This window comes from Hippocampus comes, unplaced genomic scaffold (genome assembly GCF_001891065.2).
Source record: "Hippocampus comes isolate QL1 unplaced genomic scaffold, H_comes_QL1_v1.1 scaffold22, whole genome shotgun sequence".
NCBI lineage: Eukaryota > Metazoa > Chordata > Actinopteri > Syngnathiformes > Syngnathidae > Hippocampus > Hippocampus comes.
In genome coordinates, this window is record NW_017806175.1 from 3,085,490 (window position 1) to 3,101,438 (window position 15,949).

The 15,949-nt window shown below is 41.4% G+C and overlaps 1 protein-coding gene across 2 annotated transcripts in view; it reads right to left on the reverse strand.

Moving 5' to 3' along the window:
• Nucleotides 1-6,241: 6,241 nt before the first annotated feature.
• Nucleotides 6,242-15,949, reverse strand: part of ncanb (neurocan b) — a 101,565-nt gene continuing 91,857 nt past the window's right edge. The window contains exons 15-16 of one of the 2 annotated variants that reach the window (XM_019897268.1): nucleotides 11,773-11,955; nucleotides 6,242-9,192 (exon numbers count right to left, since the gene is read on the reverse strand). In XM_019897268.1, the coding sequence (XP_019752827.1) occupies nucleotides 9,050-9,192; nucleotides 11,773-11,955 (326 nt within the window). In that variant the 3' untranslated portion in view covers nucleotides 6,242-9,049. Of the gene's footprint in view, nucleotides 9,196-11,772; nucleotides 11,956-15,949 lie in introns of both variants that reach the window. The other variant, XM_019897267.1, reaches the window with a different exon arrangement.

Genomic DNA, 15,949 nt, shown 5'->3' on the forward strand with positions numbered 1-15,949 from the left:
TGGGTACCGTTCATAACAGGGTGCACAGTGATCAGCTGTGCTGGCTACAGTCTATGTGGAGTTGAGTCCAAGATCCCTGACACGTTTTGCCAGCTCCTGGCTGTATCCGGATGACATGTTTGATTAGGATTCTGTGCAATATTTGAACATGACCCATTTTCAGGCATGGCGCTACACCGGCGCTAGGGCGGCTATAGCACGACAGACGATAGCCTCATTAGAATTTCCCTCACATTCTACAAAAACTGCATAGCTGATCCGATGATTGCACTACAAATGTCACATGCAGTGACATTTAACAGGGCGTGTGTTTGGAATAGCTCAAACAATTTCCTTGCCCAAACAAGCACACATTTGTCAACAAAGTGGATGTTGTGAGCTATTGGAGGAGGGGGAGAGGGGGCAATGGAAAAACAGGTCTGCAAATTGCTTCTCACTAATCCACACTAAGTACAAAAATCACAAAAGATATGGCTTGTTCCCCATTAGTATAAAAGTATAAAACAGGAAATAGTGAAAAAAAAAGTGTCTCATCAATTCACTACTACATAGTTCCCAGTCTGTGCCCATTTTCAGCAAATGTCTTGAAACGCGTGTAATGTATTTGTCAACAAATCTCTGAATTCACTTCCCATGGTCTGTAAAAGAAAAGGGTACATTATTAAAATCCTAAAAACCTAAGAAAGATACACACTGATGTTTGCTATGCTAGCCCACGGCAGGCTGAGTCACAGAAACCCCAAGATGACCTCGGTGATCAAAGTTGTCGGGTTTTAATGATTTGTCTTGACGAGGCAAACTTGGATTCACTGCCACTAAATTCGTCAGCAGAGTCCTTCTTGGTGCACTACGTCATGCATAATTTAAGGAAGCCGTCTGCATTTCGTTGCTCAAGTAATTTGGAGGTTTTTTTGTGACGTGGTGGAGCCTGAATGAAAGTCGCTGACAACCTGGCATTTCAAGGCAAAGTCCATCTTATGTAAGAACACATTTGCATTGTTCTAAGTCACTGCTCGGAGCTTGTTTGTCCTTCCAATTCTTTTAACCAACACGCTGATCGTAATGACAATTCCCCTCGATTTAAAATCCTGACTTCCTGCTCCTTCCCCGTGTGACCATACGAGCCTAAAGAGGACCGTCTAAATTTGCCCATCACGCACACGAATGAGGGCCGGAGTACAAAAGAGACTAAGGTGCACCTGAAGCTCGGAAAACACCCGGAGGCATTCACGCTTAGGTGAACAAGGGAAAGCACCGCTCACATCTGCGGACGTGAACAGAGTTGTCCACGATGTGAAGCACTCGGGCGTGTGCCTTGACCACACTTGCTGGAAGCGACAGCCATCAATGTGCAAAACTGCTTTCATTATGAACTGCACATCACAGTGTCAGCCTGACATTTATTATTATTATGTATTTTTTCCCCATTTTTCTACTGTAGTGCAAATCAATGCATCCATTTTATGTCACCCCTGCAACCCGAATGAGGGCAATTGCTACAAGAATTGGATGGGTGGCATTTACTTGAATAAAGTGCTGTCCGATCTAAATGGAGGAGGACATGAAATTTCATGAAACTTTTATGGAAATTGCAGTAAAAAGTGAAAGCGTGCCCGGTTGCACCTCTGCTTGGTTCCTCGTCAAAGTCAAAAGCGGATAAATGGATATAGGTTTTCTGTTACTGCTCTGATGCGGCCATTTTGTCGGATTGCTGAAACATCAGCAACATTATCTGAGGGGAATAAAAGTCTTCGGCATAAATATGTGTAAATTCAACTCGCTGATTGCATGTGATCTCGCCATTACTGCAACTGAGCAAACAAACAGATGCCATATCTATACAACATTAGCTCGCGGGAAATAGCTTTTGAAATTGCCCCATCTTCCCGAATGATCCCGTCTGATGTGTTCTGTAATTGGGCCGGAAATGCGGCAGCTGACACATTTCATGCATGCAAAGCATTTGCTTTGCGGAGAGCGCTAAATTGGCTAAATGGCAAGCGTTTCCCCCAGCGGGGTTGCAAGGACATTTGTGGTAGAAAACTTTAACTTGGTTTCATGTCACATGCTCGCTCTCATCGACATTGTCACAATGTCCACCGGGCCTGTTCCGCTGATCCCAGATTGGATCAGGAGGAGAATAGAGGAGAGGTTAATGAAACTCGACGCACTTGTGTTTGGGAGGGCTGAGGTGAGGAAGGGGCAAGAAGCACGCAACACTCCAAGTGAAAGGCAGCAAAGGTGTGATTGGATCGACAAAGAACAAGTACCAGTCTGGAGACGGAGTGGGGGAAGGTGAGCATTGCCCTATCAGGAGTCATTTGCATTTCGTGTGAATGGGAATGGACAATATCCGTTACACTGAAGTACTTTTTTTTGAGGACCAATACAGTACAAAACAGTTCTGTAATATTTATTTCATAGTCTCAAAGTGCCCCCGGACAGAGCAAATGTATTAAAAAAAAGCTTGAACCTTGTTGAAAAGTGTATACAAACTTACCTTGCTGGTGCTTGGGGGAGGGGTAGATGGTATGCATCCCACAGCTCATGCTAACATCGATGTGGCATACATTTGAAGGGCCTCTCTGCCCTGCTAGAATGGAGGCCACATTGACACACTTTTTAGCCTGCTCTAGTCTACTTTAAAGTCTTTTTGATGACATTGCAGCAGAGTTTGAAAGTGACCAGAACAGTGCAAATGTATTAATAAAGCTTGAACCTTGTTGAAAAATGTATACAAACTTACCTTGTTGGTGTTTTGGGGGAGAGGATGATGGTGTACATCTGATCGCATGGATGAGCCACGCTACCTGAGCTATAAAAAAAAATAAAATAGTGTGTACTATGCCAAACATAGCATGGCTGAGAGATGTGTACACTACTCGCATCAGAGAAGACAAGAGTCATAGATATAAATTGGTCACTACGACAATCTTCGAATGCTAGCGGATGCTAACATCCATGTGCCATACATTTGAACGGCCTCTCTCCCCTGCTAACATGGCCGCCGCATTGACAGACTTTTTAGCCTGCTCTAGTCTACTGTAAAATATTTACGATGAAATAGCAGCCCAAACTGGAAACACATGACCAGTCTCTGTCTGTTGATGGCTCCAGTGCGTCAGTAAACGTCTGAAATGTAGCTAGCAGAGTTGGAAATGTACTGTGCATACAAAAGACAGATTTGAGTGGATTGGATTTATTTTGTCTCAGTTGAATCCAGTGTCTGTGGGTTCCGTATCCCTTAAATTCAGTTTCTATTGTATTTCTGGTCTGCCAGGTTGAGTGCGAGGACGCCAAATCCCGTGTTCCTTTTTCTAATCTAGTTGAACTTTGACGGCGTCATTAGCAGATAATGTGGAATAATGCAGGAGATCCCCATTGATTTTCATGTGCTGTCAGAGAAGTCTGCTATCGACTGGAGAACAAGGTTACAAACAAGGAGGCACTGAAATTACCTGATCATTCACATCACCTCATCTTTTTACGGCTTGAGTGCTGATTTAATTAAGACATTAATTTACGATCTTCATAGTGCTCACTTGTGCCTGTCTGGCTTTCCTGGCCAACAAAGAGACGTTGGCTGACAAATGGATTCTTTCTTACAAGAAGAAGAAGAAGAATCTGAGAATAATCTGTTACTACTTCCTGTTAGTGAGCTAGAATTTGACGTTGTCCATAAAAAGAAATAACAGCATACTGTGAACATGACTGGGATATACTGCCGCGGGCCGAGTTTTAAAAATAATAGTCTTAATTGTTGTACAAGTTTGAAAAATAATTTAACCTCCTTAAAAAAAAAAAAGCGCTAAACAGTCTATTTTACCTTTGATAATTTGTGACCTCGGAGTCTGACTTAATCTCTTTACACTTCTCGTTGAAGCTGCCAGCTCTTTTGAAATAAGTGTTGAAAAAAAAAAGAAAAAGAAAAACATGCAGATTTGATCCTTTGTATGTGAGCACAGCTGTGAATCGTAAAGATGTTTTTAAAAAGCAATGAGAGGAATAGGGGAGCAGATTTTAAAAACTGTATGTACAAAACATCTCATGCTGATGAAGTGAAGGCCATCGAGGTTGCAATCGTGGGCGTAAACTCACAGACAACCGTTTATTTGTCTAGTCCTTCCTCTCACCTTAAGACCCTCTTTCCTCTTTCTCCATCGTCATGGCAACCAAGGAACTGCCCCCCCCCTCTCTCTTAACCTCTCTTGAAGTCTGCAGCCAACTGGAAGAAAAAATGTTTGTATTATTTATATCTGGTTAGCTGTGAGCATCTTTACCCAATGCGGCACATGCAGTTGGCTGGGATTGATACAATGCGCCTGAAAATATTTAAAGCCACATTTATTTTTCTTTCCTGACAGTGATTTATTTACAACATCTATGAGTGTAGCTTTATCATCAATCTATAACTTACAAAGCCAAAACAACTTAACAAAACACTTCTTACTGCGAAAGTAAAATATCACCGAAGGACGAATGAACAAGAACACAGTTGCTTAGTTTCCTCGCTGGCAGAAACAAGAGAAAACGCTGAAACAAAAATGGCAGTTCGTGTGTCCTTCATAACGAGAAAACATTACAAAAATTTCAGAAAAGTGTTGTTAATTGGAAGGAGACAAGAGCCATGTCAGACCACAACCTCGAATGATATGAAATGAATTTCCAGATTTAAAAATAAACATACCAACACAATTTTCGGAAACAATTTAAAATGTTGCTTCCATAAAGCCTTGATGAACTAACGACGTTTTATGTAACATTCTTAACTGGTAAATTTCCAACAAAGTCATCAGCCTTGATGGTTTCAGCTAAATGCTGAACAAATTAGCATATTGATCGGCAAAATTTATTGACAGATGTGGTAGATGATCATTCATGTTGCATAGGGCAGTAAGACAAAGTAGAACTACTCACCTAATGAACGCAGAGTGCCATTAGTTCTTGTCAAGGTTCTCGTCATTTCCTCCGATAGTCGTGAGCATGACGCTTTAGCATACATGCTAACTGTGTTAGCACACGCTATTCAAGTGAATTTTGGATTGACTGGTTATTAATTGAATTATTTGCAACAGGTTCCTTAAAACCAAAATGAAGTAAAACTAGTCACCCCTGAACGTACGTGACGGACTTAACGCAGTTATGGACGATAAAAATGTGCAGTTTCTTGGCAGGCGTCTCTGGTCATTTCCATGCTAGCAAAGCCATTACCCTTAGTTTCCACTTTGGACATTAACTTCCGCTTGACAAAATTAATTAAATTGCTCGTGTTGCACTGCCTGCAGCAGGCCAACACGTTTAGCAGGACTAAGTTTAAATGCTGTTCGTTCGCCATTATCCTTTGGGCGATTTACGTTAACATTGATTAATTCTATTTTTAAAATAAAATGCTCATATTGTATTGAAAAGCCAGACGTTTTTTCCCCCATGTCACTTTGTTTAAAAGCCAAAGCAAATGAATTTTTGTGGCACACTTTTCCCACAAAACATTGTCCATTACACGATTCTTATTCCAAGTGGCCTGAGGCTTCAAAAGTTGAGCGTGTTAAGATTTGTGTTAAGTGTAAATAAATAAATGCACAAATAATAACAGTGACAGAGCCAAGTTACAGATCCAAACAAGGTTTGCTTTAATGATCGTTTGACTGGAAAAAAATACAATGACTGGACTGAAAATGATGAGCACACGTCAATAAATATGAATAAATACATACACACACAGGCACACACACTAATGCACTTACGGGCTCTACTCTTGTATTTTCATCTGGTTTAAAAAAGGCTGATGATTATGAGCCACATACAGAGTTTAAAAACCCCCAAAATATATTTACATGACAAAGATTTTAAAACTGCGCACAAATGTATTTACTCCATGCCGTTATATCATTATATTCATATATCCCGAGAATGAATGTGTCATTTTTATTGCAAAACACAACATTTTTCTTATGCTTAAGTTGCAATATTACGAGACCAAATTCAAAATTGTGCATAATTTTTAAAACACGTATGTAGCAAAACTCCAACCAAATTGTGATTTGTGAGAAAAATAATTACATGTCAAGAAATTCACATTCAGTTTTATTTTTTTCCAAGAACAAAGTCCTAATATTGGAAGATTAATGCTGTATAGTCGGGCCTGACCAATATGGATTTTGTGATGCCGATTTTTGGAAATCAGCCAATTAATTGAAAAAAAAACATATGCTTAAATTAACATGGGTTCTCTCTATGTGATATTAAAATTGGTTTAATGAACTGGAACCTTTGCGTGTGATAAATATGCATCTCATCAGATTACAAATTGTTTGAGAAAAAAAAGATATTTTTCTTGGAATATAACAAATGTGCTTTCATAACATTACGTTATTTCTCGAGGGGAAAAAAGTACTTTTTCCAGTCACATGACAACTTGAAAGGAAAAAAAGCCTTTTGTCCTATTTTGTAAAAAAAAACCAAAAAAAAAACAGTTTTCCTCATAATTCTGTGAATTTGTCACGAATTACAATTAACATCTCTGCGTGGGGGGGGGGGTGAAGATGTGCGATTTCATCGTAATTGTCATCTAATCATTCCTTTTCTCTAACTCACAATCAGATCTTCATACCGAACTGCATGAAGAGGGCTTTTCTTTGCTTGTTTTCCTGCTCAGAGATAAACTTTAACTGAAAATGCTCTTGCATGCTTGTGTTGGCCTGATGACGACGATTGGCTAGATTGACTTTTCCGTTGCGTGTCCATCAAACTGATTCACGATGCGGGGGCGGTGCTGCAGATAATCTGTTTTGTTAATTAAACACGCAGAGATTAATTAAAGTGATAGGACGTTGCGGGGAAGCAGCGAGGAATCTCGGTGCACGTTCTCCCTGCCAATGTAAGAAGATGCAGAGTCTTTTCAGCAACATTTTGGTGGTGTCCCAGGCACGTATTGTCGGGCGGAGCTAAACCTGCTGCTCGTTGATTGGTCGATGGAGAATAATAATAATGTGAAGTAATACAGTACAGTGGAAAAAAATTGGGAGTATGACAGGGTTTTTTTTGGGGCGGGGGGTAGACTTCATAATCTAACCCTTTCATGCACCCTGTAACCTGATAACATGATAAACTGTCCACTGTAGTAACCGCTGTCCCTGAAAGGGTAAAACAATGAAACCTAACATGTCTTCTGGTCCCCGTTGTAGCGTTTGACAATGGAACCAAACCATACCCATGAATGGAAACATGCCGTTAAGTACCCTTCACACTGTCTTATATGGTCTCCTCTTAACATCCAAACCAAATTGTATCACTTTGAGGAACCGGGCTCTGAGTTAAGTCAGAGCTTGCTCGAGTGCATTCTTGTGTCTGCTGAGCACAAGAGATTAAAAATAAGTGAAGGTGGGTTAAAAAAAAAAAGAACTAACAGACGAGAATAAGAAATACAGCAGTCAGTGATGTGGACTTAATCCACAAACTGAAGCCTTAACTGCTGAATTTAGAGGGAAAAAAAAGGGGGAGGGGGGGAGACAGCAAATTGTCAGGAATGAGGGAGCAAAATGCTTCTTGTATCTTGACTTTCGAGTCAACCGAGTGAGTCGCCAATATATACACACGCATATACACACACACCTTTCCACCTTTCACACAGAAACAAATGACAAAATGGTCATGGCAGAGATTTCACACAGAGACACAGCATTACACAAAAACATCAGAGCCTCTGCCTGGTGTGACGTATGAAATACATATCCGGGTGGCGGCAGTTGCTTTGAACACAAAAACAAGAGGTGGGGAAAGGTGTGGCTTTTACAGCGAGTGTGAAAGGGGAGTCTACAGAGCTATCGCAAAATGGCAGCATCATGGCCCTAACATAAGAGCCGATTTATAGACAACCGCCTGCGTATTTGGAGTTTAATGTTCAAATTCACACTTTGGAGTTTGTTTTTAATTTCTGCGTAAACTATTTGCTGAAAATGTCACAAGACAGTGCCAAGGCAATGCCCAAATAGGAAAGTAGTACCGTGTTAGGGACCCAGTCCTGCTGCGAATAGTGAAAATCTGCTAGCAATTACCATCCACAGGATGGCAGCAAATCACTACATGACTCTCCTCAACCCACTTCAACATAGTTCCTTGGCACCAAAATGCCACAAGATGGCGCCAAAGCCATGTCTAAATAGGAAAGGGTAGCACAGTGGCAAATAGGTTTGCATTTGAAAATCGATGCCGGCAAAGCACTACTCGAAGCTTCTCAAATCAATTCTACAAAGTTCCTCGGCACCAGGATGCCACAAAATGGATAACAATACTTTACAGGGCTTTGGCCTGAGCACGAAATTTTTGAACTTTTCAGCAAATAACAAGAATAGGTTCCTGACAAACAAACAAAAACATTTGCGTAAAGAGGTGAATTCGTGAGTTGCGAATATGCAAGGAAACACTGCACAATAATTCTTCCGAGCAAGTCCTGTCGGGTGATTGGATACATCTTGATTGAGAAATGAGCTTGAAATGTCGGGGAGGAGCTAAATTTAGTATGGCTTGTTATGAAAGGTCTTCTTCCGCCGATGCAGTACATGCACATTTGGGGTGCATTTTTTTTTTCAAAATCAAATCATCGGTCTACCATTTATTTTGAAGTGTAAAAGATGTATTTGAAATGATATTGAACAGTTTTACATTTTCCGCAACTTTCCCGCCTCGAACAATGCTGAATGACAGACATGTGATGGACCTGAGTCACACACACAAGAAAAGAAATAAACCCAGAGAGCCGAGAAAACAAAAACGAAAACACAAAGATCCTATTTACAATTTGCACTCGAGTGAGTGTGAGTGACAAGAAAACCGGGAGAAAGAAAACGTAAAAAGGGAAACGGAGGGAGCGGCTATCGTCCCGGCTATTGTCCAGGAATTTCCTATGATACAGGAGGACTCCAGCGTAGGAACGGACTGATGGAGAAGGGGGAGTGAAAAATAGGAAGAGGAATGAAGGATGGGGACAGAAGGACAAGAGAAGAACGGATGTGGTTTTTTTTTTTTGTTTTTTTTTTGCTTCTCTATTGGTTCAGAAGTGGCTTTGCTTGAGGCCGTGGTCGGCGCCGTGGTGGCCGCCGATCCGGTGGCCGTGCCGCTTGTGCTTTCTGCGCTCCCGTCTGCCCTTGTGGTGGTGGTTGTGGTGGTGGCGCCGGTACCGGTGGGCCTGTCGAGCTGCTGGGGGGGAAGCAACGAAGCCAGGGTCAATTTTTAAAGGAAATCAATAGAGCGATTACACAAATGACATCAGATATACATATACCGTATTTTCCGCACTAAAAGGCGAACCTAAAAGCCTTCCATTTTCTTAAAAGCTCACAGCGCGCCTTAAAATCATGCTTACAACGTAGAGTTCAAGGCGATCGGTTACGCAGTTGAACACGGAAACAGAGCAGCGGCAAGAGAGTTCAACGTTAACGAGTCAATGTTACAACTTGCTGTTGGTTAAGTGAACTGTGTCGCTGCTTTATTAAATACGTTTTTACTGACATCTGATCGTTCTGTTTGTGTTATCTTGAGCGTAGCTCCATCTAGTGGATGCATTGTAGATTGCGTCTTATAATGCGGTGTGCCCAATGTATGAAAAAAATGACAAAATAGGCCATTCATTGAAGGTGCGCCGCATAATCCAGTACGCCTTTTAGTGTGGAAAATACGGTATACACACAAATACGAGTAAAACAAACAAAAAATAATAATATATAATTATACAGAATATATACAGTATATACGTATGTCTGTATAGGGGTTGTTTTCCACAGCACTGAGAGAACATTTGTTGCATCAGTGGTGCTAGTCATGGGCCGCTCACTCATAAGCTTCTTCCCAGGCTGTACTGCCAAATGTCCTCCGTGTCCCTTCCTGCATGTTGCCAACAAAGAAAATGCTGTCTGCAATCAACGATAAGAACATTATAACTCTGGGCCACAGAATTTAGGGGGGGGGGAAAGAAAAGATAAAGTGCCACAGGAAAAGCAATCTTAATTCACTTTTAGACAGAGGTGCCATTATTCCGTGTTTCTTCATCAGTGAAATGACATTCGGGTGGAATCGTCGCGCGTGTATCCTTTATCTGTCCTTTGAAGAGGAATCATTATTATGCTGAAAGGTTATGAAGTGAAAACTGTCAGAGCATCATTTGGGAATGGATTTGGGACAACGTTGTATATTTGAAAAGAAATAAGGTGCAGGAAATATGTAGCATTGAAATAAATGAATGTTTTGATGGGCGAGAGACAACCACGAATTAACCCTTTCATGCACCCTGTAACCTGATAACGTGAAAAGCTGTCCACTGTGGTAACCGCTGTCCTTGAAAGAGTTAAAATCATCAGAAGTTGTTCCCCCCCACCACCCACCCCCTCTTACACGGAGTAGCAAAAAGACGCTTCGTGCCGCTCTGATCTTGGGAAGCTCACGAAAGAGTTTTGTATTTTATGGCGAGTCATCAAACCGAGCCGCCATGCTCCATCCAGAAGACAACTCAAGTTTTCCGCAACTTAGTCTTGCCGGCCTGTCTATTTTGCAGTACAACGGTTCATTTTCATTTGGTTGCAGTCAGAAAAAAACTGCCAGGGGGACTTCGTTTTTGAAAGACCATAAAATGTCCTGAAATAGCCGCTTTGTTTGTTTTACAGCATGACTTTGTGACACATTTGTATTGGTCTACTCACAATAGAGATGCTGACAACATTTTATGTTGCTTAGTAAAACTGTCTTCGGGGGCTATTTTTTAATTTTTATTTTTCAAGAAAATCACTCAGTAGTGTCCCTTGGAAAGTTAGAAAAACAAACCAGTTTCAACGATTGACACAAAATCCTGTGGATTTGTCTTTTATAAGAAGACAGATTAAAAACATCTCAAGGTGCCTTGGCCAAAACTCACCAGGCGATGTCTGCTGTTTTGGCTTGATGCAGCAATTTTGGGTGAATTTCAGGGCTCGTACTAATCAAAAGCAGGTATCCTAGACAGATGGTGATGTTGAATTGCCAAGCCCCCCCCCCCCCACACCATGTAATGTAGGCGGAAATCATTTGAGGATTCAGCATGAAAAATCCATTGTTGATTGCAGCTTTAATTTTCCGTTATGTATATCATAACTCTATATGTCAGGTTACCTTGACATATATATATATATATATATATATATATATATATATATACATATATATATATACATATATATACATATATATATATATATATACATATATATACATATATACACACACACATATATATATATATGAGTATAAAACATGATTATTGCTAAAAAAAACAAACATCTATAACATAACCGTATTTTGTATCCTCATAAAAATGTGTTTGATTGGATCATGAATGGTTGGAATGGACATCAAGTTTCTCTCAATCAACTATACTCGATTCCAAACAAATTTGTCTCAAAAATAGGAGTCAAGTTTCGAAGTCTGCGGTGCTTCAAGGAAGGGCCTTCTACTTTCCCAGTAAAGCTGCGGGGTGGCCCGACAACTGTGATCTTTTTTTGCTTGCAATCATTAACCCTGGGACAGCGGGTACTACAGTGGACTGCCTATCATGTTATCAGGTTACAGGTTATCATTATTAGTGCATGAAAGAGTTAATATGAGAAGTTGTGGTGAGCCTGGAGTTCTGTTTTTTTTGTGCAATCATACATGAGCAAAATGAAAGCAGAGTGAAAAAAAAAAAAAAAAGTGAAATAGCCGAAGAAACAAGAGCTGCTAGAATTGCTTGGGGAGAAGAAAAAAACTCACATTTTGTGCATTTGATTTTTGGTTCGTCCCACTTGCCGTTGGCACGGCACTTTGTTGTCGGTACGTGGCGCTGCTGGAAGCCGTCGACACACTGGTAGCGCACAGTCGAGTGGATGTCATAGTGAGAGCGCTTCCGGCCAACCACAAAAGCATTTTCCACTTGAGGAGGGGCTCCGCAGAGAACTGGAGAAGCAAAAACAGACGGCGGTGAAAGCCATGCTCACTGGTCACATTCATTTATCTGTGTGGTTATTTTTGATACTCGAGGTCTTATCCATCCTCACTCAAACTTTATTTGGAGCTAGAAGTCTGCCCAAATCAGCATCGAGGAATGACAAAAATGGAAAATTTCAGTGCCGACTCTACCTTGGGCTCTTCGCCCGCTGTACTTCTCTTGGATTCAAAGTCCATCAAAAGATCCATCACAATGATATCGATGTCCATTAAAACTCCCGAAACTACTTGTTTATGTCACTCTCCATCCTTGATTTGGATTTAGGAAGCTCTCCTAGCGTTCTACCCATTCTTGAGGACTTGCACACCGCAAGAACCAAGACAAGCGCACGGAAAATACTTCTGGACCCCCAACACCCTGCCCACCACCTTTTCCAGCTACTCCCCTCAGGCAAGCGCTACCGATCCCTGCGCACCAAATCCAGCAGACATTCAAACAGCTTCTTCTTCCTCTAGCTATTAACTCCCTAAACAGTAACCCAATTCTACCTGTATAGTGGCTCTTTGCAATTTTGCACAGCCCCTGCGAAACAGCATTACCGCAATAATCATTGTCGCTCCAGCTCTGTACTTGAACCATTGTCACTGATCTCTATTCCACAGCACCAGACACTTTCAAGCCCTCAAGTACATCTGTACAATTGCACACTTAAACTTGCTCTACAAATACTGCTACTGGTCACTTTAAAATGGCGCGATGATTATCTGCACCAACCTCACAACTGTTATCGTATTGTATTCTACCATTGATCACTTTAGCGCTGCTTGATATTTTGCACATTGTCTCACAGCTGTCATTGGGTGGTACTCCCGCACAACGGTACCCTTACGTTACGCAATGTCTTTCCATACTTATTTGTCATGACCTTGTTTATCGTAGTTGCTTGTTAGTGTAGTGTGTACTACCGGAGACAAATTCCTTGTGTGTTCTACATACTTGGCCAATAAAAATGATTCTGATTCTGACAGTTGGATTTAGAAGGCCATTGATGACTTGCACTTGACTTCTTACCGGGCGCGATGATGACTTTGAGGAAATCAAAGTGTGGATGTCAATGAATTTCTTAAAATTTCAATGAACAGAAAACAGAAGTGATGGTGTTTGTCCCAGTGGCCCTTGCACATCCCGCCCTGTTGACCTGGGCCCCCTTTTATCTCAAGTCACCAGTCCCAGATGACTGAAAAGCACTTCATTTTGGAGTCAGGCAGTCCTCCTTCATGCGCGTCCAGTTGCTCCAAAATGCTGCTGCTCGCCTCCTAACTGGAGCTCGTAAGAGGGAGGACAAAACGCCAACTCTGGCTTCCCTTTACTGGCTCCCAGGACATTTTAGAGTTCATTTTAAGATACTTCTGTTTGATTTGTTTAAAAAAAGAAGTGAAACATTTGATCTGAGAGTTCCACTCCACTTAGTACCGTCTCCATTCATACTTTGGATTTGCAAGTTCACCAAAGGTTTCTGCTGCGCTCATGCCCGACTCCAGACATCACCCACCAATACCACACAGAGGAAAAGGAGTTGAAAAAAATGGCCAAGCGACATCACAAATTCCGCGCAGAAATAGTAGGATACCAATCACAAAGGTTATTCTTCATCATATCACTCCTCATTTGAAGTAGTGACTTTGCGTCAGTATCGGCCTAATTTATGACAGAAGCTGCAGCTGTCCTTGTCTGAAAACCTCATTAAGAGACGCTGCAAGGGGAAAACAATAAGTCGGATGAAATGTGTCGCTTAAGGTTTCAAGTTTGAACGTGTTGTAGAAAGAAAAGAGCACCATGGCTCACCCACACTTGAGACGCAAATAAAACGCTGCAAGGCTTGATTTTCTATAAACTTCACAGTGGCGCGCTGCTGAAAGATTTCTAACAGTGCGGGGAAATAGAAAAGTATTGAGGTGAGGATAAGGGAAAATGTCATTAAAATGACTTATGACAGCACTTGTGTAATAGCAAATATGGCCCGAAGGGGGAAGAGCGCTTGAGTGTAACTTGATTTCTTACAGCGAGATCATAACAATTTATTTTCTAAAATACTCAGAGGGCTATGCTTGATCTTCGTGGGCGTTTCAGACGGTCTCTAGACAGACTCACTTATTATTATAAAAAGGAGGAAGATTTAATGGCACATTTGAGATCCTTTTGGATTACTTGATGGTTTCCTGATGGGTTTTTGTTCCTATTCATGCTGACAAGAGGGTGTGACAACAACCACATTTTTTTCCACACTGTTTTTCCATGCCCTGCAGTGGGGGTTACGATCGGGGGATGTCTTGAAAATTTGTTAAACTCTGGGCATGTGAAGCCCCCTTTGAGACGGTTCTGTCATGAACCCTTCCTGTAACCTGATAACATAATAAGTTGTCCACTGTAGTAACCGTTGTCCCTGAAAGAGTTAAGGGCGATATAAATAAGTACCGCTTCCCTGCGTACATGAAAAAAAGAAGAAAAAAAAACCCAGGAGTGATATCATCAGTTGTCTTATCTGAATGTTGTTGCTATGATACAACTGCGGCCTGTGAAAGGTGGCTAGATTTTGTCATGAAATATATTTTTTTTCTTATCTTACCTTGGGCAGTGTTAATGCAGCTGTCATGTTGTGTACTTATACATTGAAAGTAACCTCGACTATATCAGTTTGAAATGCTTGACATGATTTATAATGTGAGCGGCTGTCCTCTGGGCCTCTGTTTACATGCAATGTTTTATCGTTGGTGTCGTGGTTTGAGGCAATGTTTGTGCATTGATTGATTGATTAATTTTCCATCTTTTCAGTTTTTCACTCAGAGATGGACGGCGCTGATGTTTTCCTGTCGGTTACACCTCTAATTAGCAGCAATGTAGTTTTCACAGGCAAAGCCCAAATTCTGTGTGTCAAATCCATAATTGGACGTCATGAAAATGTACCATTAAATTTAGATAAGAATGGGTCTTTAGAATCGGTAAAGCAGCATGTGGCTCATGACCCAAATACTAAATACTTGACTGGGAACGAGACACCGGTGCGCCGCTCTTCATTGGGAACGAGACACCGGTGACAGTAACAGTGAAAAAATTCTATGGTCTAAATCACAAACATCTATGGCCCGCTCCACTTTCTTTAAAAAAAATAGAAAATGAAATTAAACAACTCGACAACCCATTCGCCGGTTTCTTAGTGACCGACAGAGAATGTGTCCTTGAACGAAGAGGATGCTCAGCATGGGGTCGGCGAGTGCAGCCGTGAATTCAACATGTTGGCGCGGCTTAGTGGGAGTGATGAGAAGCTTTGTGGGATGATGAAAAGGTTGCCGTGATTGTAAGAGACTGACTACGGTCTGCAACAGCAAGCCCGGAAGGGAAATAGCTCTCCTTTTTTTTTTTTTTTCGACCATGTTCGTTTAAGTGAGGGAAATAGTAAACGAGCTGTCGCTTTAAAAGGCGATACATCATGTTTGCTTCCATTTTTTTATCACGTGGGGGAGTTGGAGCCTTATCTCAGAGGACTTTGGGCGAAAGGCGGGATGCATTTTGGACTGGTGGCCGACCAACCGCAGTGCTCTATAAATACAGTTGAGTTGAGGTGAGTTGAGAGGTCACATATAGACAAGCATTCACACGTAAAAGTACCCCCGTCAGTGGCTTTGCATTAACCCTTTCAGGGACAGCGGTTACTCGAGTGGACAGCTAGTCACATGCTGTTTTTCTCTTATATTAATTCTTCTTAATGTCACAGTTGTGCATCAACCACTACAATGGACCCTTTATGTGTGTTGCCATCCACTGTCATTATTTCGTTTTCATGCCTCAAGACTAATGAAAACACTTGGGGAAAAAAATCCTGGTGTAGGTTATTATTATTTTTGCATGCAAGGGTATGCAAAGGGCACACACACACACACACACACACACACACACACACACACACACACACACACACACACACACACACACACACACAACCCC